The following is a 27,799-nucleotide window of genomic DNA, read 5'->3' as shown; positions in this document are numbered from 1 at the left end:
CCTGATGATGAACTTGGAGGATTTCTGGGGCTGAGCTTGCCTCTCATGCAGAAACAAGATGACATAGGAGCCTTGTTCTGGCATTACATATCCCAGTACAAACTGCCTGTCTGGTTTCCTACAGAAAGTTCAGTATGAAGGCAAACTCAGATATATTTAATACCCTCACAAATATGATTATAAAATGCTTTGGGAAATTTCAATGCTGAGTTGGAGCAAGATCACCATGGTAATAACTGAGAGGACTTGAAGATATTATTTGAGAAAATTTAGACAATATATCCTGTGACATAATCCCCAGAGTTAGATTTCCAAGGTGCTAACATTAAAAAAAATATTTACTCAAGTAGTTTAAATAATGGCCTTCATTTCACTTTCTCCCAGCATCATTTAATGAAAGGAAATGAAATCTTGTGATTTCAATGAGTAACATTTCAGCAACTTTCAGTCCATTTCACTGCACTTCATGTCAACCCATTCAATTCAATTGTTTTCATTTCATTTCAGATATTCCTTTTTTTTTTATTGCATTTCATTTTATCGTAATTCCTCTCCCATGCGTTCAGCTCACTTTGCTCTGATAGGGAGAATTCAATGGGTATAATTTAGAAAAGTTTTGGAACTTTTCAGTGCAATTTATGTAATCCCATTCCTCTTAAAAGTTTTCACTTAATTTCAGAATTTTCAGATTTTCTCTCAATTGTTTTTCATTTCGTCATACCTCCTGTCCCGTGCGTTTGGTTGCCTTCCTTCTATGGTTTGGAGATGTCATTTCCTTTCATGAAATGAAAATTCTTCATGAATTGAATTTTCGTTTCATGAAAGGAAATGGAATTGCATGAGTTCAATGAGTATCATCTTGGCACGTTCCAATCCATTTCACTGCAAAAATCCCCAATGCACTGCAGCACCCTTGCTCCCTCCATGCTTTTCTCCTTGGCAGCACCCACAGGCTGAGCACCTCAGCCTCAGAAAATGCTGCTTTCAGCACTGCCTCTCTCAGGGTTAGGGTTGAGAAAACCCCAGCCCCAACAAAGCCCAGAGCTCCAGGGACACTGCAATGCAGAAGGCATTGCACACAGCTGCACCCCAACACTGCTCCCTCCACACCTTGCTCCTTGCTACCACCCACGTGGCGCTGTGCACCTGAGCAAATTTCATCATGATTCTTTTTCTGTCTCTCTGGTTCACTTTGTTCCTTGATTTTGAGATTTCAATATGTGTCATTTCAAGTTTCGAAACTTTTCATGTCATCCTATTCCATTTAAATATTTTCATTTTCAGAATTTTCTAGTATTCTTTCATTTCATCATAATTCATCTCCTTTGTATTCTGCTCACTTTGTTCCCCAATTTCAAGATTTCATTTCCTTTCATGAAGTCAACATTGTATGCCAGCACACTGCACAGGCACAGTATGGAACCTTTACCAGAGCTAGGAACATTTTATATTCATATTTGGGGTCTTGCATAGTTAAATCACCAGTTTTATAGGAGGAGGCACAATTATTGCTGCTGAAACAGCATGGAAATTACCAGCATGGAAATTGTCATTGGGTTATTCCTTTAAAAATGTGATTATTGGAAACACACACACAGCCTTTTGCTGGCCATCAGGTCTCATGCCATAGATGGGAAAGGAACAATTAAAAGGAAGATGTAGGGATGGATAAAAAGGGATGGATACCCACCTCTTCCTGTAGGAGAAGAAACTTTTGAAGGGCCAGGGCTTTTACAGAAACCACCTGTAGCTGGGCACTCACAGTGAACACCACAGTTCATGCCCCAAAACAGAGCAGTTCACTGTCTGTCAGAGCTGATGGGATCCCATGAGAGCCAGCAGGATAAGCTGCTTCCCAGCAAGATGCCTTAATCCATGGAAGTTTCAAATATCCTCCCAAAACATACTTAAGAGTAAAAGCTGCTTCTTGCTGCCCTGGGAGGGGGCATTTCCAGCCACCTCACTGTGTACATGTCCACTCAGCATCCTGGTCTGGGTACCCATTTCTGTCAGGAGAGAGGAAGGAGTTGCTGCTCTCTCTCCACTAGAATTCATATCTTGGACCAACCATTTTTAAAATAGCAATAAAAACATTCAGCAACTGTGACCTGTTTATTGGAGATGACACACCAATAAACAGGCAACAAATACAAACCATGTCTGAAAGCAAAAGTCTTTGTGTCTCTTTCTCTGCCTGCACATCTGATTTAAATTCCAAAGTGGAATTCATCCTTTCTGATGGAGGAACCCAAGTTACCCAATGAGACCCAGCTGAAACCCACTGTAACACTTCTGCTTGGAAAAACAAACTGTTGTTTCTTTCTAGCTATCACATCAAAACTGCAGCACACAGAAGGCAGCTTACCTGGGCAGCCAGGCCTCTCTCCAGCACATGTGAATGCATTTACACCAGGGAATTAACTGGCTAACAACTCACAAGAGCTATGCACTCAGGGCTGTCATATCCTTTCCTCATGTGTTTGGTTGGATATCCTTTACCTTCCTTTCCACTGTTTAGACTTCAGTAGCTTTTTAACATTTTCTCCCCTAGAAATAATTAAATTAAAGCCAAGCCAGCCCAGCAGCTGACTGCTGAGGGTAATCCTACAGTAAGGATCACACACCCTCACACTCAGGCAGCCAGCAGGCCAACATGCAGCCAGCATTTTAAATGCCTGACACGACCCTTGAAGTATTTCTCTAAATTCCTCACACTCCCCTGGGCCATGCCAAGGGGCATCCTGCCTGGCATCATTTGGGGCTGCCACGGAGAGCCCTGCAGCCAAGAGCACAGGGAGGAATAAGCACATGTCCCCTTGGCAGCAGGCAGGTGCTGGCAGAGCCATAGCTGCAGCACTGGAAATCTCCAGAGGAAGGGAAGGTTTGGCTGGCTCTGCAGCACACCCTGCTCCCAGCCCCCTGCAGGCTGTGGTCTCCTGCACACCCTGAGCACCAGGATTTCTGTTCCCCACAGCAGGAGATGAGGAAGAAGCCTCAGGTACTAGAGCACAAGAAAATTCCCGACCAGCCCTTGCCATGTACTGCAGGGCAGCCACGCACAAGGCACCTGGGAGCGGTGAGGAGGCTCAGGCTGCTGCTGCTGCTGCTGCTGGGATCCTTGCAGGCAGCTCATGGAAACTTCCAGCAGAAAGCTCTTCCCAACCCAGCAGGGAATTGCTAGGAAGGACAAATTCTCTGAGGGATGTTTCAAACTGGATATGTCCAGTGTACAGAAGGATTTTTACATCTCACCAGGCAATCTGCCACAGAAATGGTGCCCCCTTGACACTTACTGAGGTTTTAAGGTTTTAGATAAAATAGCACTTTAAGAGAAAAGGTTTGTCATATTTGTATATGTCTCATTTTTATATATAACTTGGCTATTTTAGCTGAAAGAATTTCTTTCCAAGTCTTCCTAAAGTAAGGAGTGGAAGATTCAGCCAGGTTATTGATTCCTGGCTTTTTCTTTTTTACAGAGAGCTTCATGGTATGATCCTGGCAGACATGACAAACACTTGTCAGCACTTGTGGGAAGTTCATGATCCCACACAGTTAATACAAAATATATGTGTTCAAAGCTCCTTTTCCCTCAAATATCTCAGTTTCAGTCCTGCCTGCCTTTTTATGAGCTGCAATAAATCCCATAAACCTTCTGCCCCATGTCATTAGGAGAAAGTACAGACTAAAATGTTTGAATGTATGAATGCTTCTCAGAGAAATGTATTATTTTATTCTCTACCTAGAATTGTTTCAATTGTAAAGTGACAGCTGAAGTGAAAAGTCAGTCTTTCAGTTGCACTTCACAAGTTAGCAGCATTTGGCTGTCAGCACACCACTAATAATAAATGTAGTAATAAAACTCTTTGTTTTGAAAGAGAGCTGCAAAGTGTTTCCTGACAAAAAACTGCTACATTAAATTTCCCTTGTTTGGCCTCAAAGGCATCAGAAGGGATGGCAGCTTTCCCCAGCACTGTTGCTGATGCATCAGGGCACAGTGATATGAGGACCCAAGAAAAAAGTGGGGTTCCAATGACTGAAGACCAGTGATTGCAGGAAACTCAACTCTTTAAAGAATGAAACTACACTTTAAGATACTGACTCTGCTTTGGAAGTTCCTCCTGGTACAAGTTGCTGTCACATGAAGTAAAACCTCTAACCTCCCATGGCTCTAAATATCAAGGTATTCCCATGTCCAGCTGTTACTGTGACCCTATCAAGTAAGCAGCACAGAAATGAGGATTTCTAGTTCAGGACATTCTGTCTCAGGTTCAAAATCCAGAAGAAATGTTTTGCCCCACAAAATTATTTAAAACGTCTAGGAAGAAAACAGACTTTTCTGTGGGCAGGGAAGAACTTTGCTGATGAATCCTGGGAATTCCCAACCCTCCACATGCTCCACACTGAGCTGGTGGCTGGGACAGCGCTGATGGCCCTGCACTCTGAGCTGCCAGCTGCAGAGCACAAATGGTACTGGCAAGGCAGGGAGGACAGGAGGATTCTCTGCTCCTTGCCAGGGAGCCCAGAGCAACCCAGGGCTGTCAGAGCACAGAGCACCTGTCCTGGGTTCTCTTCTGTACCCAACTGCTGAGCTTTGCAAGAGTGGAATTCAATCATTTCTGAGACCTCCCATCTTCTCTCAGATTTGGACAAAACTGGCCACACATCTCAAATATAACAAGGAAGGCCTCACCTTGTTGGGTCACAGAGACCTAACAGAGAGCATGGCCCCAAAGGTTCTGTCTGCTCTGAAGGTCAGACAAAAGGAAAATCTTTTCTGTTTGAGTCATGATTAAAAATCTGAAGTTGGTGCCACAAATCAGATCTTAACACTTCCGATGGATTTCATCTTCCATTTTCTTCTGCAGCTAAAAGCACTGTAAAGCATCCACTTATTTCAGCAGAATAAATTTCATTTTTTTCTTCTCTTTAAAAGTCTATTTGTAAACAATTAAGAAAGAAATCAACTGTGGTCTAGAGATTAAAAACAGAAGTTTCTTGACAATTGAACTATCAGGCTTCAAGTAACCTAATCCTCGAGACATTTTTGTTCAATCTCTAAACGTTTCTGGGGACTTTAGACAAAAATTGTAACAACCAAAGTAGTAAATTGCTGAGTGATGGTTCAGCAACTGAAGCCCTGCCTTGCCAAGAGGAGCCAGAGTGGTGCCAATGCAGACAAGCAGAGAGAAAAAAAACATAACCCCATTCCTGTCAGATGAAAGCCCATAGTGCCCAAAGCTGAGGAATGATCTTTTCTAAGGTAAAATAGAGCCACTTTAGTCTCTGTAAGGGAAGTAAAGCCAGGAGACAACTGGCAAGGTCACCAGGAAAAAATGTTTAGTGCAAAATACAGAGGTGTTACAGAGGAGCAGCCAATGCTCAGGACATTCTTTTTCACCCATGGCTGCTGCAGCACCAAGATGATGCTGTGTCCTGTCTACCCTGCCCTGGTTCACTCACTCATTCCTTGACCTGAGGCCTGGGAGGATTTCCTCAGGCTGGCCTGTCAGCTTATTCCAGGGTAACAATCTCTTCTCTGCCATGAGCTGTCATGGCTCCATCAGTGCTCTGAAAGTGCAGCTATTGGCAAATTTTGCATTATGTACAGTTTGTCACACACTGTCTCACTGATGTGACCACCACTTCTCCACCCTCTCCCTCCCACTGCTTCCCAACAGAAAACACCATCAGGCAATTTTTAATCCCTCTTCCACCACTTGCCCTTGCTTGTCTCAAAAAACTGGGGAGCCTTCACCTTCCTGCACTCTCCTCTCCAAGCTGCCGCAGGTGTCTCAAGCCAAAGGCATGCCATGCCAGTTGGCCAGACTGTCTCCTTCACACACATCTGCCCCCAAAAAGCAGGAGGTGGGGAACAGAAACTGGGAACCATGTAGATTCTGCATCCTGACAAACCAGCCAGGAAGTGTGGGTTGTACATCTGGGCCATACACCCTCTGGCAACTCATGTCTCTGCTCACTCCTGCTTTATCTCTTGCTCTCCGCATCAGAAGCTTTCAGGACAAGCCTTCCCACAGCCCTCCCTAATAATGATGAGAACCCAATGATAAGTCTGTGCTAAGTCACAGCTACAAATCCCATCCCATCCAACACTGAGGCTCTTTCTAGTCCATATGTTCTTCCAGATGCATGGCAGCTTGCCTTGGCACAAGGCATTTCTGGAAACACAGGGGCAGAGGGCTGGCACTGGCATTTCAGAGATCAGCTGTAATGTCAACCCACTCTTGAGCATGGATCTGTGCATTGCCTCTGCAATGGGAGCAGAGCAACAGAACAAACAACACCCAGCAAAGCAGCTGCACACCCAAGTTTAGATGGAAACAACTTTCATTCTGGATCCAGTGAGCACTGTCTGTCAGGAGGATCCTGTGAGATGTGAAGACTTTGCTCTAAGTCTCACTCAACCAGCAAAATCTCCTGAGTGAACAGAACAAAATTTTTGTTTCTGCTGGGAAACCTGAATCAAACAAACAATGGGGACCATGGAACAGACCTCCTTGCTCCTTATTCTGATTTAAATTCTTCAATACAGTCCCCACTGCCTTCACTTAAAACAAGGCCTCCCAGCTCCCTCGAGAGGTGCTTTCCCAGCGTGAGCCACCAAGGACCTGCCAGCTACAAGGGAGCTGCAATAACTCCACAAAGCTCCTCTGAACACCACACAGCAGGAGGAGGTAAATCAAACTGGAACACAGGGCAGAAAGCACACATCTGTCACCCTGATGAGTGGTGACTCATGGGGAAGGGCCAGTGCTCTCATGGCCAGCCATCACCAGGCACTCCCCAGTGGGTTGAGATGATACCTGCAAGATCTCAGCAGAACTTAGGTGCAGACAGGACAGGCCAGGATGCTCCAATTCAAACAAATTATCCAGGTTGCTATGGAAACCTCAAGGATGGAAAAGAAGCACTTTGAAAACAAACCATAGTGAGGCAGATTTCCTATCCATTCTGAAAAGGTTTATGACCAGAATAGGCAAAGTGGGTGTTAAATGCTTTTGAGCTAAGGCAATAGCAGCAGCACTTGAGGAGGAGGCATTATGGATTCACAGCACCCATCATACATGCATCCTTTATCCCAAACCCCAGGAGAACAGTCCTCTGTGTCTTTTCAACACTACATTATGAAAATTCTGACTTCTTAACCCTTCCTGGCACCCTGTCTCCTTCTCTATTACCATTGTAGCTATAAATTACCATTTGTAGCTATAAATTACTATGCGTAGCTATACTAACCCCGTAAGTCATGGCAATCAGAAAAGACACAGGTAGAATTAATCTGACACAGATGAAGTAAAATTATCAAATTACCTATGGCTTTAAAGTTAATCAAAACTGAATAACCTAGAGTTCTTTTTCACAAAAAAACCCCCAAAAACCAAAACCACAAAACAAAACCCAACAAAACAAACAAAAAAAAAAGCCCCAAAACCAAGAGGAGAGAAGTGACAGGGCTTTGCTATTGATTTCAAATGGTGCTCAGATCAACCCACTGTGGCCCAGAAGTGCAGTATTGAATCAGATATACTCCAACTTCACCAAGAGTTTGTGCTTGAATATTTAAGTATGATTACACGTAGCATGGGGACAGAGTGATGCCTGACACCAGTGTGGTTAATTAATAATGTCATTGCTTATAGAGCTGCTAAATAAATGAATGGTTACATTTGAACCCAGTTGTGTTTTTTTTTTCAGAACAGCTCCATCCTACTTGCTCCCTGAGGAAGGCAGGCTACTTACCCAAGACAGATTCCATTCATCTGCTCCTTATCATCAAATCTGAGGGCTATTAAACTTTGGAGAAGGTGATGGCTGTTTTGGAAAAGGGAATCTTACCTGGGGTTACTAGTAGATTCCACCTGTTTGAAAGCCAAAGACAAACAATTGTGAAGAATGCAATTTTTAAGCATTTTTTGAAAGAGACACATACTCTGCTGAAATCTTCAAGGACCCTTCCAACCCAAACCCATTCTGTATTTTCAAGAAAAGGAAAAAAGTAAACTCACAGTTTATATCCTCCACATAAAAATAGTGACAGAGAGGTGTTCTGTAAGCAAAGCAGCTCACAGGAGCTGCTGCAGCCCCTCAGATGGACACAATCTGGTGCCAATCACAAAAACAAAATCCTCTGTAAACACATAAAAAGTATATTTTACTTTAGTGTACTCTGAGTTTAAATTATTTTTCAAAAAGTTTCTGGCTGAGAATCTCACAACAGTCCTGAGAAGGAAGAAAGCAAGCTTTTAAACTGGAAAGTAATTCTTTTGGATGACATTTTTAGCAGCACTGTTTTCAAACCCATGTAACTAGGGGAAAGGTTCCTCCACCTATCTTTAAGTTAAAGAAGGGAACCTAACTGCATATTTACCATCCTGAAGATGCTGCCCTTTGCACTTGACTGCAACAGCAGAAACAGCTGAACAGCAGTGCAAGAAACATGCACGTTGCCCTGGTCTCCAGTGAAAAATCTTTAGGTGCCAAGGGAACAGCACCAGCTCAAGAACTCTCAAATCTCACTTTTGTGAACACCCATTTTGAGAACTCAGCAGGAGGGCCTGCAGCACTCAGGAACAAATTTCTACTGACAGGAAAGTCCTTGCAGAAAGGTCTCCTGAGGAGCTCTGGGCTGCAATCTCCTCTGCCCAAAGCCATTCCTGCTGTCCTGGCAGGCAGGGGGCTGCAGTTTGTGCTAGCTGACTTTTCGGGCCAAGAGGTGGGGGAAAGAAGGAAGGACCACAAGCTCCCAGCTGACAAAGAAACTTGACCCCTAGGCCAAGTGCTCCCCTTGCAGCCAGTACACACAGGACAGGCTGGGGAAGGGTGCCATATGCCTTCTCCTCACTGTCAAACAGATTGGATACAGTGAAGCTGACAAGTGAGAGAAAGCAGAATGCAGCAGTCTCCAGCAACAAAAGGAGCACTGGGGGACAGAACATTTCTCCTATAAATTACTTCACTTCTGGAGAGGAAAACTTGGTCTTTTCCCAAAACAAAGGAAGTAAAGAAACTAAACCAAAATTTGCTAACATGACAAACTGAAACCAAGAAAAGGAGGTGAAAAACTGCTCTTCCACAACAGCATCAGCCTCCAGGGTCCTGCCATTAGCTATGTGCCACAGATTCACTGAATTCAAATGAGTTGCAATTTCCACAAGCTCAGGTTTGGGGGTTTAAAAGTTTCCAACTCATCCCCATCTCCTACTCTTTCTTGCAGCCTGGCTGCTCTTAACACAGTGAAAACAAATGGAGTTGTATGAACTGATATGGGCAGAAGTGTTGCCTTCTCAGAGTACCTGACAAATTAGCACTGTCCCTTGGTTAAGGACACTCACTCTGTCAGCACTGCCAAACCTGGACACACACGCAGGGATGTGCACAAAGCTCCAATGACCCAAAGAAAGTAAATATGAAAGTGTCTGCCTCCTTCAACTCTGATTCCCATGAAATATACCACAGAGCCTAGACAAAAGATTCAAATCTAAGAAAACAACATTAAAATACTCCAAAAATATTTCCGTACAAATTGGGATGAAAGTAAAGACATAATTAGATAATGAAGTTAAGTTTTCTAGTAACATTCAATCATTTTAGAAGAATAATGTATGGTGGTTTAGGTAGAGAAGCGTTTCTAGGAAATTATTCTGCCCAATTTCAGAGCACAGGAGTGAAATGGCTCAACATTTATGTCCTTTATGTCATCAATAACATTAAAACATAGGCATAACTAAGATTAATAAACTTGACTGCTCTCACCAAATAAGAACTGAAACCACAACAAATGCTGGCTAAGAAAATACAGATATTTTCCCAACACCAATTTATCCTTACAGTGAAGATGGACATTAGCTTGCTTAACAAAGCTAACGTGTTGCAAGGCATAGAGGATTCACCTGTGCTTAGATCCTACTGCAGGCAGGCAGTGAAGATGGACCAAACCTTACAATTTGACCCTGTACAGTGATGCTATTTAGCTGCAGAAAGAACTTAATCACATGGGCAGCACTCCTGACTTAACATCCAGACTGCAGAGACGAGCCCATTGCTTCCCAGCAGCAGGCAAGCTTGAAGGATTCCAGCAGTCAGCCTGGCATCTGCTCTGAGGTGCTGACTGCTGATCTGTGGCAGCAGAGGCCCAAGAGATAACAGAGGCTCAAGAGTGATATTCTTGAATGCAAAATGCACTGACCCAGAAGCAGGGTCGTCAGATGCCGCTGTTGCTTGCCTTTGCCTTGTCCTGTCTACATGGATAAACAGTTAGGACAAAGTCTGACCACAGAGTGCATGGCAGAAGAGAGCCTTGACCCTCTGTTCCACTGGACACCAGTATAATTCAAGTAGTTATTTAAGTTATGAAACTGGTTGCTTAACTGGAAAAGACTCTGCAATGTACAGATGAAAAGCAGTGCACCACCCTTTGGTGAAATGAGCTAATACCCAGAGATCATCCCCAAGTGCAGCTTTCCCATTTCTGTACAGACACACAGAAGTGGATTTACATCACAGAATCCCATCTTGTCATTACTTTCAACAGAGATCACAACTTGGGAGTAAAGGAGAGACAAGACAAGGTGCAAACTATGTGCTCACTGAATCTGTCTGCTCCAGCTGGGACCTCTCACATCTTTCACCTGCTTTGTGCTCTTTTAAGAATAATCACTGCTCAAAAACTTAAAGTCTGTGATTTAGTCTTATCTAATAACATATCATTTCTGTCCACATAACACAGGCAGCTTCTGATTGCCAAAGGTCTTCATAATATCAACTCTTTTCCCCATGACTTCAAGGAACTCTGTTTCTGTAAGGTTTCCTTTGAATCAGCAGCAATCTAAGGCTCTAGATCTGCTGTGGGTGTACATCCAACAACGTCCAAAGGGGCTCTTCACTTCCAAACTCCATCAGGTTCTGGATAAATGATCCTAAATGTCAAGTTTATTCGTTCATCTCTAGAATGATACTCCTTAGGCACTCGATGCTGTAAGTGGCATTAGAGGGGAAAAAAAAAAAAAAAAGCATGAGCTTGTACATTTGAAATACAAGTAATCAAACAATTAAACAATGACTAAAACCTTCATTTCCTGAGATGGCTTTTTATTCATATTTCTAAACACTTAGGTAAGGTTAAAAAAGGTTCTGACTGCTTAGGGCCACTGAAAACAAGAAGTCTTTGTACATTACTGTAGAATTCTTAATTAAGTTACAACTTTTGATATTCTGAATTTCTACATTGATTTTGTTCTTTTCACTGCAGGCTGCAACCTTTGTCACTGAACTTTAATGCTGGAACATCCAAACTGATTCCTACTGCATTACTTGGTACATGAAAGCAAGCCCCTTGTTTCTGTGGGTGCTTTCAAATTCTCAGGCAGAAAGTAATACCAATGCCTTGGAAAACAGCTGTGCCACTGGAAGCAAATGTCCCATACCTTCATGGGAGTGCCTCAGCCTATCTGGACAACTGCACTGCAAGTGAAGCACATAAACTGTGCCAAGGAGTTCTTACCTGCCAATCCTCCTGGGTGGCTCCCTCCATCACCAACAGAGTCCCATGATCAAGTGGGATTCTAAATCTTTCCACATAAGTATAGTCTCCATCCTCTTCCTAAAAAGAAACACCAGACACTGAAGAAGCAGGCATGTGCATTTGCTAGAAAACCAGTCCTTTACAGCAGAGCTTAGAAAGCCTGTGAGGGAGGAGGTTCTTCCAAGATCAAGAGGTCAAAGTAAACCTCTCTGTATCTGTATTTCATACAAAGCCCAGGAGCTGAGCATTTAAACAATGAAAAGAAGCCAATGCATCTCACTGGCTGGATGCCACAGGTAAAGTTCAACAACCAGTTCCTGGATTTAGTGCAAAATTCTGGAGTGAGGCTGCAAACCTTGTGGAAACATCTTAAACAGTTCAGTGTGGAGACACGCTGCAATAGCCACCCTAATTTCCAACAGTTAACTACTTCATCAAAAGTAACATCTTCCTGCTGTCCTGAATTTCTCTTGTTACAACATTACAGGCTGCTATGCCTCTAGCTACTGTAAGAAGTTTTTCTAATTAAAAAAAAAAAATTTCCTTTTCCAATAATATCTGGTAAAACAAGTTGTCTTAATCACCACTAAGCAAAACAGAATGCTAAACTAAAAGACAAATAATTTACAAACTTTTGTTAAGCCTTTAGATTATGTGTAACTATTTTAAAGCTCAAATATAACAACTAAACATAGTGACACACCCCAGCAGTGGTCTCACACATGCCACACTGAGTGGGAACAGCAACTCTCTATTGCTTTGCACTATCCTTTCCAACTTTAAATCAGAGTTATACATTGCTCAGTATGTAGCAGTACAGCTTGAGGAAGGTTTGTCCTTATAAAAGTTCACAGCTTGCTGAAATCTCAAAATAATGAGGTAGAGTAACAAATACTGGGAAAATTATGGCCTAAACTAAAACAGTTTGATTTTCAGAAAACCACCAAGGAGCATGTGTGTGTGTGTGTTTATTTATAAGATGCAGAGAGAAAAAGGACTGCACTTCCTGGAATGCAAAGAGCTTGGTTGGTATCAAGTCAGTAGCAGGAAACATTTTCTTATCGTCAATGGAAATGGGGAAAAAATTTCAAAAATAGGTGTTGTAAACATGACTGCTGAGAAGAAGCAGAGAAATATCACTGCATACATACTTTCTATTTCAGAGGATTACATCATTTCACTTTGTGATGGACAACAGTGGGCTTATTTTTATCTCTTGCTCATCTTAACTAAAAAGGAATTCTGCTAAGATAAATGATTTAGGAGAAAACATCCTTTAGGCTTAGAAAAGTCAGTATGTAAAAACAATAATTAGTTTCTGGTTTAAATGGGACATCTCTGAACTCCATTTTACTTAGAAAAAGAGATTTTTATGTCCATTTGCTTTGCAAAGCCAGTGAAGTTAAACAAAAAGTTCTTACTTTCTTATGTGCCATTACTGTCACCAAAGCTCCTTTCAGAACTTTTATTCCCAGAGCTGATGTCAGACATACAGAAAACTCACTTGACTTTCAGAGGTCAAGAAGTTTATGAAGGAAATTTATTTTTGGCATCAAAGGTGGAAAAGACCTTCTGGTAACAAACATGGAAAGTGCATCAGGTGACTTCTTTATGTTCACTTTGTAACACTATGTATGTACCACAAACCCACTTGCTTAAAAAACAGGTATAGTAAAGCAACTGTTCTGCTTTTTATAAATTTTCATCATCTTGAGTTACACATTCAATAAAATCCAAGCTTTACACTATCCAAGTACATCAGTTAAACTTTTTTTAAAAAATCCTTAATTACAGTAACTACAGTTAATAAGTAAGGAAAGCTCAGTGTGAGTTGATGGGAAGCTGTGAATACAAAATCTGTACGAATTCCTGGACTCCATCAAGGTTGTTTTGTTGAAAATCAAAAAGACAAAAGATTTAGTACAAATCTATGTAAATTACCCAAGTTTGTTTCTTAAATCTCAGTGAAGTCCATTGCTATAGTTGTAGGAAATGGTTTCTGGACAGTGTAGAGGAATCTTCTATTATAAGGAAAAGTAAATGGAAACATCCTGTAGAAGAATGTATAAATAATAATGCATTTATACAGGCAAATGATGCAAAATAATTTTCAGTTTCAAAAGTCAGCATTTTTCACAGAGAATACTGGCTTCTAGTCTTCTGCTTCACCTGTTTACCAACCACCAAGAGCATCATCCTAACAAAAAGTTCAAATCTTGTATTTTTCAGATTTCATCTGGATTGTATCCCTGTTCTCCAGTATACATCTCTAGCACCAGCTGTGTAAACATCCTCCTCCACAACAAAGTATTCTCACCTAGCAATTCTTCTGCATTGAACATGTTTGTTTTCACTGTCTCTGACAAAATCCTCCCTGCAGTTCCTTACAGATTCGGTAATGATGACTATCAGTAATACTGCCCTTTGCTCACATGGTGCACTGGTCTGCCTACACAGGCCTAACCTGAGAGTCCCTCAGTCCTGCAGCTGAGCACTCCCCTCTTCCTCCCTGCCTGCCTGCAGCTTCTCAGGCCTGCCACTGCTGGGGGACAACACCTCCTCCTCCACTGCAGCCACCACTGCCAGGGAATCTCTTTGATGCCAATCTAAAAGTTCAACCTGCTTCATATCAGGTCTGAATCCCTGCTTGTAACATGCTCCAGATTCCCACATTCATCTTCAATTTGGTCTGTTATGACACAAAGGGTTATTTTTATGCTCTTTCCAGGAGAGCTTGACCTTCTGCTAGGAAAAAAGGACTGTGCTTCAGGGACTCATCTGAAGGACAGATCCATCTCAAGGCTGACTCCCTGAACACCTGGACATGCTGCTATTGTCTAACAGGTGTGAAGCTCCCTCCCTTCCCAGCAGCCATCAGTTTCCTTGGCTATAGATGGAAGAAGGGCAAGCTGACAGCTGGCTTTCTAACTCCCTCTCCAGTTCACATGGCCATTTGCTGGATGACCACCCAGCTGTCCCTATGGCCCCCACCCTCCACCACAGGGCACCTCCCACTGGAGGGTGGGGCACCAGGGATCACCCTTCTCCCCACAGCAACACTCCCCACTCAGCATCCAGGGGGACACAACCAGATAACCTGGCCCTGTCTCCCAGCTGAGCCGTGAACCAGCAATAGCACAAATGGTGTGAGGCTGTACCAGAAACACCCGTCCCACAGAGTGGAACCAATTCCTCTCCACTGGCAGGATGAATTCATGTCCAAGTGGGCCTGGGGGCTGAGGCTGTGTGGGCAATGGGAGGAGGTCACAGTGCCACAGTGGTGACACTCGGGCTGTAGGCAAGCACACGAGGACTCACTGACTCAACAAGAGCTGTGTGCACTGTGTATGAATCACAGCTCGAAAGCAAAGCATTTGTCTCCTGATTTCAGTGTAGGCAGGAGCTACAATGATGGGGGCAGGGGGAACAAGAAAGCAGGAGCAAGGTTAAAGCAATTTATTGGAGCTGGAAGAAGAAAATAGAAGAAGCCACATCACTGTAGACTTTTAACTATGAAGTAGGCACCCAAAAAACCCTAGAAACCATTTAAAGCAAAGGAAAAATACCAGCTGCTATCATGTAATTGGTCCAAATAAACAGAAGAGGCTGTATTTAGAAAAAAGAATGCTTAAAAATTCCAGCAGGCAAAATAAAACTGTTGCTGGAGTCATGTTAATTCCCATGAAGTCTCCTTATTCCAGTGATGAATTTACACCTGAAATGTATTTGCAGCTTTTTTAACATGCACAGGGCTGAAATCCCAGTAAGAATTATTTCTACTTATCCACAAAGAATGCTTGTTTAAGAAGATATGAATAGTCTATGCATGTCTCTGCACTCCTTTACCCTCTATTATATGACGAAGACTTACCCAGTACAGTGCTTACCAAAAAGAAAAGCAGAGGACTGAACCTTTCCTTACCTCACCCTAGAACAATTTTCAGGACAATAAAAAAAACCACTTGAACCTAAGTAACTTTCTTTTCATTTTTGCCAAGTGAAAAAAGATTTCAGATTGTGTAATTGTTTCAGAGTGACTTATATAAACACTATCAAACTACTAACAAACAATTGTCAAAATTCACATAAACATGCACAGAAAATGCAACCCATCAACTCTACTGTTCATCTTTTCAATTAGAGAAACAGGATTTTATTCACTATCAGGTTCATCCACATTTCAAGTGATAATCCAGAAAATATTTGTAGAGATACCAACATGAACTGAAGTCTCTCATCTGGCACTCTTCAATTGCCCTTCAAGCTGCCTATGTATTGTGGTACATGCAGTTTTGTACTCAATACGTGGTCCCACACAGGAAACCACCCTTTTTCCTGGGACCATTTATCCACAGTGATGTTCTACCGTAAGTGATGTTCTCATCTTGTATGTTCATTTTATCTTTCATCTCAAAATACTTAAAAGCACTTACAAGAACAGAGGGAAACTAAGGTCTTTGAAACCATAAAATCTGAAATAGCACAGTGGTGGCCCTCAAATAGGTTTAATTTTGGGAGGAAAAGGATTTACTTCCTAATTCCCTCCTCAATGAAGGCTAAGTCTGGAAAACTCAATGTACTGATACTGGCTGATCCTGAAACCAGGGAGAGCCTGAATGCCTGTGATGACTGTTAATATGAATTTCTTTTCCCTAGATTACATTCTTCTTCCTGTAACTTGCTTTTTAACAAAGGAATGATCAAACTTCAAAGATCTACAACCAGTTTTAACTTTCTCTTAATGAAAGAGAGAACACTACAGTACAATAGGGTATGGAAATTACTTATTTAGTACAGCCTGAAAGGTTGTAATTTCCATCAGAGCCTCTTGTAACTCCCACTTGGCAAAGCATCTATTGTCATAGGAGGCTCTGAGGAAACTTTGGGAATGTGCAAAGAATACATAATGTGTGCCATGTAATTATTAAGTATGAATTCCCTCAGGCACAGGACACACTTAATAGCAACTATTCCAAAGATCTGCACATGGGGATTCTACCTCAGAAAAAAAGGTATGACACTTGCAAAAGGAATACACTTCATAGCAAGACTCAGCTAGTCAGAAATATCAGGTCAAAGGTGTTAAAAAAAAAATGAGGAGACCTTGAGGGATAAATCTACAGAAAACCATCCATCCCTGGAAGAAAAGGGAAGAAATCGTGCAGTACAGCTCAAACAAGGCAGTCAAGTACAAATGGCACAGACTCAATTTCCCCTTTGCTAATAGTGGGTGTCTTTTCAGAAAATCTATAAAACAGGCATCTTACTCAAGAACTAGGATTGATTTTTAAGAGAGAACCTGCAAAGTTTATACTGAACTTTAAGTGTATTTTATTCTGATTCTGTTCTGATTGATGTGGAACACAGGGACTTCTAAAATGAATCCAAGCACCATTTACAGTCTTCTAGAGGAATAAACTTTCCAGCTGACATTTTATTATCAACACAGCATCAGGGATACTTACTCATGCTATGCTCACTGACATAATAGACTGGTTATGTGATCTCATGCTCAGGGACGAAGATTAAAATCACTTCAGGCAACAAAGAATTTACAAATTGGAGATCTGGTGAAAACTACTATTTGTTTTCTGGTTCAATTTCTGACCTTTTCTGCTCAGACTAGGTAACCCAAGGTGGCTCTTGATGGGTAGGCTTCAGTATGTCAGCACAGAGTTTTCCTGTAGGCTGTTAATTATCACCTCTGCTCTCTGTACTACCTACTCAGAATAAACAGCAACACAACCAGCTAGCAAACTACTTTCCAAAGTTGTCAAAGACTGCACAAGCAGAAAATTCATCTGAAACAGGACATGCTAAAATAAGGCCTGTATTCTCAACACATGTGAATCCTTTACTTGGATAAATACAAACTGGGAAATTTAAGCTGGCTTATAAACAAAGCACTCTCAAGCACAGCACTTCATCTAGAAAGAGAATTCACTACTGAATCACCAATTAACTCCCAAAATTATATTCCACAGGTCTCTTCATCCAAGTAGAGGATCTCTGTTTAGCCTGCCAGTATGATGTGACAGCTTCCAAGGCATTTCACGGAAAAGAAATGAGCTTCTTCCCTTTGTTCACTGCCCCTCAATCTGAATACACACGCATCAAAATGAAAACATTGTCAAGAGGATTTTTACTTACAAGAGAAGTCAGAACTACTCTTCACCCCATGTACACTCTGCATTACATAACATTGTCCTGAGTTTAAGAAAATGCAACTCCCTGATTCATTTGCACAGTGTAAGTCCACTTCCAGCACCACTGATCTCATTTTAAGTACCAGAAAGGGCCCTTATTTGGGCAGAAGGCTGCCCAGGTTCCAATTCACTGCAGCACTACACTACGCTGCTGCACATTATACTACAGTGCTCCCATCCCCTTCCTCAGAATGTCATGGTCCATGCAAGAGATTTCTTGAGCCCTGCACTTATTCCACAGAACTTTGCAAGTTGTGCTTTCATTAACTTTGAAATGCTTTAGTAATTAAGTTTCCTTAAACGGGGAAAACAGTAAACCTGTTAGTAGCTCTAGGAGTCAGTGCGGGATGAACACTCACAGGGGAAGGTTTTTTCCTCATCTCAAAGGTCCGAGTGGCCCCCAGGCTGAGTGAGGCAATGACAGGGTTTCTCCCCAGCGACGGCTCGCTGTCACTGTGCCAGTCCACGCTGTCCTTCTCACTGCGGTACAGGTTGCAGAGCAGAGAGTTGAAGGTGTGGCCAGTGAACTCCTCGATGCGCTCCTTCAGCGCGCTCAGCACGGGATGCCACTGCAACCACAACAGAGGCAAATGTCAGCGCCATGAGCAGAAGGCAAAAACCACCAAGAAACAAAATATACTGCACTTTAACCACAATAAACTTAAAATCAAACAAATTACAGCAATTCTGCTGATATTTTTAGTAGATCAGAGGAATGGGTGGGGCTTTCTGCAAAATAGTCACATGTTACCCATCACTCAATCTCTTAAAACTCTGAAGCCAGGCTGCCCTTCACACTAATGGAAGCAATCAGTGACTAAGTGACACTGCTCTCAATTGCCTGCAGCTGTTGACAGAGAACAAGAGGAAATGGTTGGCATAACACAGCCCTCTGTCCCACTCTGTTAACACAGCTTGTTGAGCTCAACTCATCACCTCTTGGGGTTTTACCTTCACCACTGTAACTCTTCAGTGGGTCTCAACACCAATGTCACTGGCCCTGGATTTCATCCCTTCCTTTGCTAACACCTTCCTGAGCCCACAGCCCAGGGAAGCTCTGTACATTCCATTACAACTCAGTCCAGTTATTTAATGTTATGAAGTTACATCATGACTTTCATCTGTCAGAGTGCTTTTAGGAACTTCACAAATATATAAAGAAAGAAAAAAAAGCCAAAGCAATGTAGGCCAGAATTTTTGCCCATTATGTAAGCAGAAGCAGAGAGCAAGAGAGGATAAGAAACTGATTCCAAATCTCCCAGTGCACCACTGGCAGAAAAAGCAACAGACACCTGAGAATATTTTCCAGTATCCACCTCTAAAAAACAAGGCTGAACTACCTTCTTTCCAAGCTTCCCCAAGTTTAACAGGCATTTAACTTGTTGGTTACACTGCAGGAGCCTCAACATACCATCTTTCCCTAATGGGGTATTTCTAGCTAAGTCATGCCTTTAACAATTAATCATCATGTGATTAATTCTAGGTAAACATAGCCTGCAGTTATGGAACATAACTGAAAAGCAGTAATACCACCGGAAAAAAGTTTGCTTTGCAACTGGGCTGCCTGAATGTGCAGAGGAGTCCAACAAGAATTATTGAGGGCACTTTTCAGTGACCAACCAGGACTATATTTCTTCAAGTTCCATCACAGAATTATGTATTACTAAAATGTTACCATACAGTGAATTTTACAATGTAATTGAAAGCCCACTACAAACCTGCAGCAGTGGAAGTAGTTTTGTTGAAACAACTCTATTACTGCTTACAGAAAAACATTTCTAATAACAAAAATTATGAGGCACACACACTGGATTATATCTAGAAGTGCTGCAATCACACCAATTCTTACCAAACAAAAAAGGAAGGACACAAAGCTAATTACTCCAACAGATAAAGTGTTTAAGGGAGTAATCAGTTTTGGCTAAGCTGTGCACTAAATTACATTTTACTCAAGATATTTTTGTGCTAGAAACCCTATTCTACAGGTAGGGACTGTACCTTTACACCATCCCTACTTTTCTAAGCTGCAGGTACTCCCACCTACAAAGTTGTGTGAAACACCAGTGTCCCTGTGCAGTGTACCCATAGATCAGCCTATGGGCAACTTCCAGCTGGGGAAGGGCTGGCTTCCAGCTATGCAACTTCTCCAGTGCATCTCACTGCCTGCTTGAGTTTCTTCCTCTCAGTAAAAAGCAGAAATATTCCAGAATAAAAGACAGAACCACAGCCTGAGTGATTCACTTAGGCCTTGTACCTTTTGGATGAGAGAAACAAGCCAGTGGCTCAATGAGTGGTAACTCAGAACTGAAATGAAACCTTGAATTCAGGGTATATGGGCTCTATCCAATCTCTGAACAGCAATGGATTTCACAACAGGCAGTTCTGAACTGGATTTAAATCATTAGTGTACAACAGAATGATTTTGTGAGGGCACTCCCAATCCCTAAAGCCATTCAGCTTTCAGAAAAGCCCAGTTAAAACAGCATTCACAAATGAGTACCAAAGAAATGCTTGTTTTTCCACCACAAGTTCCATAGACCATAGAATTTTTAACTACAGTATTTTTGAGACTACGAAATCTTCACAACTCATCATGTTAAATAGTGCCTTTCCAACTCTTCCCAAACATCCCACTTTGGCAGCAGTTCTGGGACTTGGGACACTTTCCTCTCATGCTATCCAGCTTTCAACAGTGACACCTAATTACTGCTGTGGAAATTTTAAACAAAGCAATTGCAAGAGACAGGCTGATGGGACAACAGGCTGAGAGAGAGGGGGGGAGGGAAAGAAAACATGAACAAAACATCACTGAGTCACTCAGAAGGCTTTTAACTCTTCCAAAACAGTGTGGGAAATTACATGCTACAATCTGGAGTTGCTGAGCAGATGAGCTGCTCAGCAGCTCACAGATGTGTGAATTTCACAGCATCCACATAGGAACCAAGATATGCCTAAACTTTCATTTAAGCAGCATTGAACCTAAGTGTTTCTGAAAGTAACTACTTCAGTAATTAGTATTATGGTATCTTTACAGCAAAAAATCAGTATTATTGTGGGCAGTAAAATCTCCCATCCAATGATGCTTGGAATCTTTGTCACACAGAGCAACTCAGAGTTTTGTACAAAGCTACAGCAACCCAAAGCAAAACTTTAAACACTAGAGTAGTAACCTCCTTTTGGCAACTAAATCACACTGTCTGCTCTCAGTCAACTCACTCATGAAGTATATTGTATAAAACTGACCACATTCCAGTAGAATCTGCTGCTAACAGATTCTCTAGATAGCTAGAATAGAGGACAGAGGGAAATTTTGTCTCTTGATCTCTGCAAAGGATTTCTCTGAAGACAATAATAAAACACATACAAACATATACATACATTTGGATTTGGCTGCATTGTTATCCTGGAGTATGTGTAAGGAAGTTCCCCATACCAGCATGTAAGCCGTGGTTCCTCAAAAGATACTTCTGAAAAAAACAGGAAGACTTTCTCAGTTGACTTATCAAACAATTTAAAAATGGAAAGATGATACAATTCTGCCAAGAAACTTGATCAAAAAGATATTGTCCATTCACCTAAAATTAAAAAAGCGGCCCCTTAACATAATGAACTCAAGTGAGGGAATTAAATTATTCAAAATCAGGTGCATATCTGCAGGAGGAATTACCTTGCCAAAATCTTGGAAACATCAATTTTCTTACCCCTAAAAGCCAGACATAGCAGAGACTGGATGAGTTAAAGATAGCAAACAAAACTGAAAATTTATCTTGCTTTATGTTCACTTGTGCTGGTGCCCAGTAGGCTGGCCTAAGCTGCAAGATGCAGATGGATGCACTGGAAAGGGTGAAGTAGACAGGACTGTAGCATCCTTGGGACACTACAGAAACAAAATGCAGCAGGGCTGGACACAATATTTTGTTAAATGTGTTCGTGTTCTGTGGTGTAACACAAACATCAGGTTAAAAATAATTTTTTGGCTTCTGAAAAGACTATCTAGGCAACTATTTCTCATGCTTGACAGGTAGCATTCTCCATTACACTGTCCCTTTATTGCCAGCCAACAAACACACAGGTTGAAGACATTTTCCAGTCCCATCCAGTAACTGCTCTGATACATTATCTTACATCAGTTCCTGACTGAAAGCAAAATTTGGCTAGAACAGGTGCCCCTTAGTGAAAAAATCCAGAATAGCAGCCTCTCCACCAACCGCACATTGGAACCAATAACTAAAGCCAAAGGAAAATGAACATGTTCTGCTGGAATTTTCAGTAAAATAGGCAAAAATATACCTCATGAAAGAAACCTCCAAGAACACAGTTTTTAAGTATTGCTGGGAGATTATGTGATGGTGGCCAGACTAAATCTTAAAAAATGAGTGAGAAAAAGAACTGGAAATGATAGAAAAAACAGTAAAATTCCAAGATTTTTAAGACAGGCAATTTTATTTTGGAAATATCTCATTTAGCTGGCAACAGTAACATGATATTAGAGACTGAAAAGTAAGCTGCAGTAGCCTTCAGATGTGCATGGAAAACCTGCATGGAAACTTGAACAAGTGGTAACACTGAAAATGAAAATCAATTCTAAACAGTGCACAGATTCTGGTATGGAACTGACCTGTGAGTGACCTGAAAAGGTGGCCACACACTCCTTACCCTGCCTGACGTGCGTTCGCTGACCCCAGGGGATGTCCTGGAGGAGCTGCTCAAACATCCAGTCTGCCTGTTCTGAGTCAATAAAGCCAGGAATCAAATGAATCCTAAGGATGAAAAAGAAAAAAAATGGAAGGAATACACACTTCTATATCTGCTTTGGGAAAATATTTTCATTTCCAGGATTCCCAAAGGAGTTAGAAATGGCTGTAATGCATCATATCAAAAGTCAAAGCCCAGTATCCTGTTTCTGACCACAGCCAAAAGCACATGTGAAGGAAAGAATTGAAGGGCTCCTGTTGAGTCTTACCCTCACTAAATGAATGTAATTTCTTTTCAAAACTTATAAAAACATATGACAACCAGCAACATACCATGAATTCCAGAATCAGCCATATGCTGTGAAAAATTGCATCCTTCTGCTTGCTATTAACTTCACATCTGATAAATCAGACAGACCTGATTACGGCAATACAATCAAAATTAAGCAAATAATTGCCCTTTATTCACCATCTCCTCATCACTCAGAATTTGACAGCCCTTTATCCCTACTGCCATTCCTGTTCTCTTTTTCAAAGCATAAGGAAAAGTATTTAGCATAAGGACAGTATTTAACATCTCCTATTTTTTCATTTCTATATGTACATCTAATATTTTGATTGGACTAACGGTCACCCAGGAATTACAACCACTGTGGTGGGCTGCAGAGTAGGAATGCTGCTAACAGCAGTTCACTCTCACAAGTACTTCATGCCCCAAAGATGTCACAGTAAGAATATATAGTAAAGGTGTTTAAAAAAATACATAAATCTGATTATTAACTTTCTAGAAATATATATATTCCATCAGTGTATTATGAAAACAAACTCCAGAAAATGCAGGATAACCCAGCTGTGTATCTTGTCTACTTCCAGCTGGCCAAAGCTTTCACTTTTCAAAATATTTTAAAGATTTATTTGCATCTTCAGAAGGAACTAAGATGAAGGCACAAAAATAAAATAATACAATAATCAGAAGAAATTAAATAAATGTACAAAAAATTACTATATCCTTGGCATTTTTTCCACTATTAATAAAAACCTATCAAATTCAAAAGAAGAGGCTTAATACTGATATTGCAGCTAACTCAGCAAGGTAAAATTTTACTTAGTAGGAATCACAGAACAAGTAGGTTTTGCTTTGAAGTGCCCTGAAGCTGAAATAATTAAGGCATGGCATATAAGCACAAGGGACAATCCTGAGGTTACCACAATTGCCTAAAGTTAAATGCTTTCATTAGATTTATTTAAAACAATTCCAATTTACAGCTACAAGTTTTGGGCTGCTCTTAACTGTACAACAGACATCACACACTTGCTAAGACAGGAATACTGATCCAAATTCTCATCAGCAACTTGCTGTGAATCATGACACAAATGGACATAGCCTTGTCCTTATGCTGGAAAGAGCAGCAGATGAAGTACACACGATATGTCAAGAGGTTTCTTTTTCTTCTCTTCAGTGCTGCTCAGAACCAGCTCAGTCCCTGCTATGTGCCACTCAAAAGTATTTCCAGAAGTACTCTAGACAGATGATGCACAAGAAGTGCCATGTGCAGCTGCTGAACTCAAAACCCTCCGCAGAGACTGGACTTCCAAAAGCTGAGGATCACCACATTACTCTGCAAAAACCATTAACATTTCATCCACTTACCTAGAAATGCCAGTGGGTCCCTTGCTGAGCTCATACACACCAGGCTTGCTGAGGATGTAGAAAGGAAAGAGCCATCAGAAAGACAAACAACAAATTATCTTAGAGTGAGCAGCACAGACTAGAATTGCTGTAGGCCTGGACTAGGGAATGTTTTCTTTAAAAGAGAAAAGGAAGTTAGAAAAGGGAAGAACTAATGTCCTGGACATAAAGGTCAGAGTAAGGCAGCAAGGTGTGCTGCAGAAGCCAATGAGTTTGTGTGTACTTCCTGTCCCTCTCTTCATCAAAGGCTCAGTACAGCTTCAGGGCTCTTGGAAAAAAATAAAAGAAGGATGTCACAGGGAACCTAAGGGAGACAACCATACATGACTGCACTCAGATCACTGTTTGCATTTACAGGTACACTGAGAAAGAAAATTCTACCAAGACAGCCAAACTGAGCCAAGCTGGATTTTCACTATCTCTAACTCCACCATACAGCACCACACCTTGTCATGCTTCTTATCCTGGGAAGATCCCCACTTCAACACAAAGGGTAAGTCACATACAAATACCCAGCTTCACTACGAAACTTACTATCAGCTACTTCTCTGAGTCCTGAAAGAAGCTGCCATACCAGCTGTATTTCTGGTATACTCCAGAGTAAGTAATTTCTAGCACATTTACACTGGGACTGTCCCAGGAAAATGTAGACTGCTAACAAAGGATACATACTGGCAATTGTGCTGAACCAGAATGTTCAACTCTTCATGGTTACTGGCTTGCCAGCTATACAAAAGGCATAAAAACCAGTTAACAGACTTGGGCTCTCCTGGTAACACATTCAGCTCATGATAAAAGGGTTAAAAGTCCACAGTTTCTACTCTTACCGACCGTGACGACAGAAAAGGTGCAGAGAAATCAGCAGGGTACTCACTCTATCACACCTGCCTCTGGAACTCGGCGCTCCACCTGAAAGGCAACGAGACAGTACACAGGGAATATTAAAGTATCTGGCACTCTGCAGGCAAACATCATCTCTAGTGACTCTGTGTAGCCACACACTGTGTGGCCAGTGAGAAACACACACCTCAGGGCAAGAGGGAAGTAGTAACAGCTCAGCCACTCCCTCCTCGCCCCAGAAACTCTCAAATGCAGCTACCACTGCAGGCTGGTTTTTAGCCATCAACTGCCCCCTAAAGGACACTGATTTCTAAATTATTTAGGCATCACAATACTTGATATTTATCAACTGCAATCAAGAAAATTCTTATGTTTATATTTATAAAAATATCCTCACGTAAGGAAAATTTCAGAACAACCCTAAGAAACATGAACAAACTTCAGGCCTCAGTCAAATGAGCAAAACATGAAAGATCAGACATAGCAGGAGCTTACACTGTCCAGCTGTCTGCACAGCTGAGATAGCTGTATTTTGTTAAGAGACAGAGTAGTTTAATCCAGCCTTGGCTATCATTCTGGTTGTCTAAGGGATTTATGCTGCTCTTCTCTGAGCTCAGTACAGTTCTGATTTGCAAGGAGTTCCTGCATTGAGCCAGCAAGAGCATCAAAATATAGTACTATACAGATAGCAGGTCTCTGCCACGGGGGAAAGAGAATCTTCCCAGGCCATCTTCCAAGCCTAGATGACAGCCTTTCAAATAGGTCTAGCTTAGAAAGAAGAGCTCATTATTATCTTTTTTCCCAACCAAGGAAGTTTCCATATGCTGCATAGAGCACAATATCCTTCATCAGCTGATGAGACTAAGTCTACAAAACAAATACCACACTCTTCCCCTTCAACAAGTTAAGACAGACAGCCCACCTGAGGAAAACAAGAAGAGCTTAGGACATTGCAGACTGAATATTTAGTAAAACATATTCTTTCGGCTCTCTATAAAAGAGTAGTTTTGAACAGGCTAAACAGAGGGACCATAACCTTCTTTTCCCCATATACACAAAACAATTGCCAACTCTGCTTAGCAAAAGCTCAAAGCTCAGCTCAGATTTTACACAATTAGCTATATTCTCAAATAATTGTTACCTATCATATGAAGTTTTATAACAGATGAGATTCCGCTAGTTACCCTGTAAGCTTTACCTCTGATGGCTTTTCAAAGACAAATTGCTTTTGAGTGTGAGGCTGATCTTTCTGTCTCCATGCTGGCCTTGCACCTGCAAGGGCAAGGCTGCTGGCCACAGGTGCCTTTGGTGCTAAAAGAAAGAAAGAAGGAAGAAAAGATCACATGAATTGAATATCACCATACTAAAGAATATAGTTAGGAAAAACTTATGGAATCATTCCTTGGAGTATTCTCCTATGCTTCGCAGAGACTTCAGGAAATTGCCAAACCTAAGAGTCAAAATTGCTCAGGAACTGATTTTTTTTTATATGTATTTATTTGTTATTTATTTTGTTTCCACAAACAAAACTGAAAACGTACTTTTATCTGAAAGGATGACATCTATAAATTTTCAATTCTAAACCAAACACCTATCACACACCAGCAGAAATTGCTCCATGCAGCTAAGCTGCTTCCCTCTGTATTCCTTTTCTTAAGGGGAAAAAAAAAAGACAAAAAAATTTCTATTAAAACAGAATTTTTAAATCAGGGAGAAAGCAGAAGAGCAACTTTGGCACACCACTTCAGGTGTTTTATTTACACATGCAAACAAGCTTTGAAATGGGCCTGAAACACAGACAGTCTTCACTCTGTGTAATTCAATGGGGATTTTTTAAAAATCCCTTTAAGAACAGAAACAATGAAATGCACCTGTGACAGAAAACTGAGGCCACATGCACAAGTCAAAACAGTTGGCTATTCTCTTTCATGATTAAAAAAAAATCAGCTTGCCTAGAATGCTCAGTCTGCAGAGATATGGGAGTTTTATGGGAACTAGAATCAATGAGTGGAACGTGTTTTGAGCATGTTCACAAAAACAAACCGGTCCCTCCTGCAAGACTGGAAACCTTCAAAGTGCTTCTCTGCCTCTGCACTCTTTGGTTTCAGTGTTTGCTAAAAACACTGAAACTCCATCCCTTTTCGCTACTTCTCTTTGTTTTACAACGTTTTCCCCGCGACAAGCCAAACGAAGGCACATAATGCATTCTATGGATAAGAAGTTGCTGCCTGTCCTTAGAGAATCCCCTGCACCCAACTCCGCCGGTCTCACCGGAGCTGCCGCAGACGCGCCCGACGCGCTCAGACCCACGCGCGCCTCAGCCCACACCGCACCCTGCGCTCCGCAGCCAAAACCGCCGCACCGGGGGCACCGGCGCAAATTTCACCGGAAAACTGCGTTCGAACACCTGCAGCTCAGTTACCGACGGGAACGGGGCGGACGGGGCCGCGCAGGGCGGTCGGAAAGTGCAGCCGGAGACCGGCGCCCCCGCCTGCTGCTCGCCCCGTCGCGCCCAGGCCGGCGGCGCAGGAGTCCCGGCCGCCGGGAAGGAAGGGAAGGGCGGCTGTGGGCGCTCCTTACCTGAGGGCCGCCCCGCCGGGGCGCCGGCCCAGCCGCCCTGCACCCGCGCCCGCTGCCGCCGCTCCGCCATGGCCGGCCCGGCCCGGCCCTGCCCAGGGCCCCGAGCCCCGCCCGCGCCTGGGCCCGGCCGTGGGGCCGCGGCTCCGCCCGCCCGCCGCACGCAGGGGCTGAGCTCCCATTAAAGGCGCCCCGCGCCCGGGCCGGCAGCGCCGCCCGAGCCGCCTCCCGCCCGCCTTGTCCCGTTCCAACA

The 27,799-nt window shown here is 42.2% G+C and overlaps 1 protein-coding gene across 1 annotated transcript; it reads right to left on the bottom strand.

Moving 5' to 3' along the window:
- Positions 1-5,315: 5,315 nt before the first annotated feature.
- Positions 5,316-27,619, bottom strand: ALKBH3 (alkB homolog 3, alpha-ketoglutarate dependent dioxygenase). Its single transcript, XM_063158830.1, has 9 exons — positions 27,550-27,619; positions 26,168-26,280; positions 25,004-25,038; positions 24,091-24,138; positions 22,402-22,505; positions 21,124-21,212; positions 18,105-18,314; positions 11,519-11,617; positions 5,316-10,990 (listed from the first exon to the last, which is right to left on the bottom strand). Exons 1-9 carry the CDS (start codon positions 27,617-27,619, stop codon positions 10,898-10,900), a joined length of 861 nt encoding a protein of 286 aa, XP_063014900.1. The 3' UTR covers positions 5,316-10,897.
- Between the last annotated feature and the right edge of the window lie 180 nt (positions 27,620-27,799).

Source organism: Melospiza melodia, chromosome 6 (genome assembly GCF_035770615.1).
Source record: "Melospiza melodia melodia isolate bMelMel2 chromosome 6, bMelMel2.pri, whole genome shotgun sequence".
Taxonomy (NCBI): domain Eukaryota; kingdom Metazoa; phylum Chordata; class Aves; order Passeriformes; family Passerellidae; genus Melospiza; species Melospiza melodia.
Note: the sequence above shows the minus strand (reverse complement) of the source record. Positions and strands in the feature narration are given on the sequence as shown.